This window comes from Ornithodoros turicata, unplaced genomic scaffold (genome assembly GCF_037126465.1).
Source record: "Ornithodoros turicata isolate Travis unplaced genomic scaffold, ASM3712646v1 ctg00000907.1, whole genome shotgun sequence".
Lineage (NCBI taxonomy): Eukaryota > Metazoa > Arthropoda > Arachnida > Ixodida > Argasidae > Ornithodoros > Ornithodoros turicata.
The window spans coordinates 161,459-163,826 of record NW_026999414.1 but is presented as its reverse complement, the minus strand read 5'-3'; the positions used below and the strand labels follow the sequence as shown (position 1 = coordinate 163,826).

The following is a 2,368-nucleotide window of genomic DNA, read 5'->3' as shown; positions in this document are numbered from 1 at the left end:
GCGGAGCACGCAAGCGTAAACGCTTCAAATGCACGCGCTGAGTAGGAAAATGCGATTCCTGGGTAGTGCTTCTCATTTCAGCACCACGTCATCGTCACAAATATGTATTTGTGTCCTACCTATATGTGCTGTGATAACGAAGCCTATCACTCTACGAGCAGTAACGCTTACGTACCGCATGGACATGATTGAAGAGGTACGGCTAATCTGACAAAATATGATGTACAGCGCACCGTTTCGTGCATGATCCCAGATGAAAAATTTTCCAACCGGGACCAGTTTGAAACGTCAAACGTTTGAAAAGTCAATAACACAGTTTGAGCTGGTCCCAGTTTGAGCCTGGACCAGTTCAAAACCAGTTGTTGCAACTAATCCCAGCTTGAACTGGTCCCTGTTCAATAAACCCGTTTGCAGCTGGTCCCATTTTTAACTGGCCCCAGTTCAAAATACCAGCTTGCAACTGGTCGCAGCCGAAGTAGCAACGTTGGAAATGATTTCAAGCGGAACTCAGCCACTCGGGAGCTTATCTGGATTGCCATGATGAAACCCACACATGCAGCATGATACTGCAATAAACGTGAATTATTTTTGTGAAACGTGTCATACACGGCCAGCGACTTGAATCCAAAAAAAGCAACTTTATTGTCGTCATCCACGGCTTAAATACTGCCGGCATCGTCGTCGTCGTTATCACACTATTACTCTGCTGACATCCCCCTTTCTTCAAACAAGAAACCAAGTGAGAATAAACGTATAAAATGACACTAATAGAAATCAGTCCGGGTAGCGTTTCGGTTGTTTCTTCGCCCTTGTGCTTCTGCGTGGGGGTGCTGGCACTTCTCCAGCCGATGAGTCTTCCGCCTCCACATGATCCATGGGTGCTTGCATTCTGAGATGCTCCCTGGTCCTCGTCCTGGTAACTCCATCTTGGGTGGAAACGTCATATGATCTTGGGCTGGTTGCATGTCCTACGACGATGGCTGGAGACCACGTTTTCTTATTCGTGTCGTAGATGGTCACTCTTGACCCCTTTTCCACTTCAGGGAGCGGCCGTGTTCCTCGGTCGTAGAATTTCTTTTGCTGTTGACGTATCTCGCTGAGTCTTTCTCTCACGGTGTCCGGTGGAACCACAACAGGCTTGTAGTGCTCCGTAGCGCAGGGTACCAAGGTTCGGGTTTGGCGACTCATCAGCCGTTGTGCCGGAGACTTCAAGACACTGTCGCGTGGACTGTTACGCCACTCCAAGAGTGCGTAATAAAACTCCTCAGCCGTCGATGTCCTACGAAGAAGCTTCTTGGCCTCTTGCACGGCACGCTCCGCCATGCCGTTACTTCTCGGATGGTAGGGGCTAGCTGTAATATGACGAATCTGGAGGTGTTCCAAGAACTGCTTGAACTCATAGCTGTTGAACGGAGGACCATTGTCGCTCACCAAAGTTACCGGCAGCCCATGGGTGGCGAATACTTTCATGCAGAAGTTGTTGATTTGGCGGGCGTTTGTAGTTTGTAGTTCCTGAACCTGGAAGTAGAATGAATAAAAATCAACCATGACTATGTACATCTTGTGGCCGTGTGCGAACAGGTCCAGCCCAACACGCTCCCATGGCAACCTCGGGATCTCATGAGACAACATTGGCATTTTCTTGTTCCTCGGCTTGTTTGCTTGACACTCGGCGCAGTTGTCGCAGACCTTGTCGATGGCATCGTTCAACTTTGGCCAAAACACGGTGCATCTTGCTCTTCTTTTCATCTTTTCCTTACCGACGTGCGCGGCGTGCAGGTGCTTGAGAACAGACTTCCTCATCGAAAACGGAATGACGACCCTGTCCGAGCGCAGAACAATGCCATCTTCCATGTGGATATCTTCTCTGTGAGGCCAAAATTCCACTGCCAGGCTGGGAACCTGCCCTCGATGTACAGGCCAACCAGAGTCTGCGTACTTGGAAAGAAGCTGCAGCTGTTCATCTGTTTTTGTAGCTTCCCTTATGAGTTGCAGTCTCCTTTCTGCAATGGGAAGTTCCTGTAGGGTGTTTACTTGAAGCATCTCGTCCGTTTCGTCCATGACTTCTGTTGTTGGAAATCTTGACAGGCCGTCTGGCAGAAGCTGTTCTTTGCCAGGTCTGTACCTTACGTCCAATGAGTAGGCTTGCAAACAAAGTCTCATGCGCTGTAGGCGTTGAGGACACTCATGCAGAGATTTTGCGAAGATGGCCTGCGGCGGTCAGTTTCTACCACGACTGTGTGTTGTCCGAATATGTAGTGGTGAAATTTCTTGCAGCCATGTACAATCGCAAGCATTTCTTTTTCGATTTGTGCATATTTTTCTTGTGCCCCTGTGAAGGATCTTGATGAATAGGCTAGGGGTTTTC

At 48.9% G+C, this 2,368-nt stretch overlaps 1 protein-coding gene across 1 annotated transcript; it reads right to left on the bottom strand.

Moving 5' to 3' along the window:
* Window positions 1-774: 774 nt before the first annotated feature.
* LOC135375605 (uncharacterized protein K02A2.6-like) lies at window positions 775-2,163 on the bottom strand. The gene has a single exon (XM_064608279.1). It carries the CDS (start codon window positions 2,161-2,163, stop codon window positions 775-777), a length of 1,389 nt encoding a protein of 462 aa, XP_064464349.1.
* Window positions 2,164-2,368: the final 205 nt, after the last annotated feature.

Bases quoted from the DNA above. Each gene is read 5' to 3' on its own strand.
- LOC135375605 (XM_064608279.1), bottom strand. From the start codon at position 2,163: ATGAGACTTTGTTTGCAAGCCTACTCATTGGACGTAAGGTACAGACCT.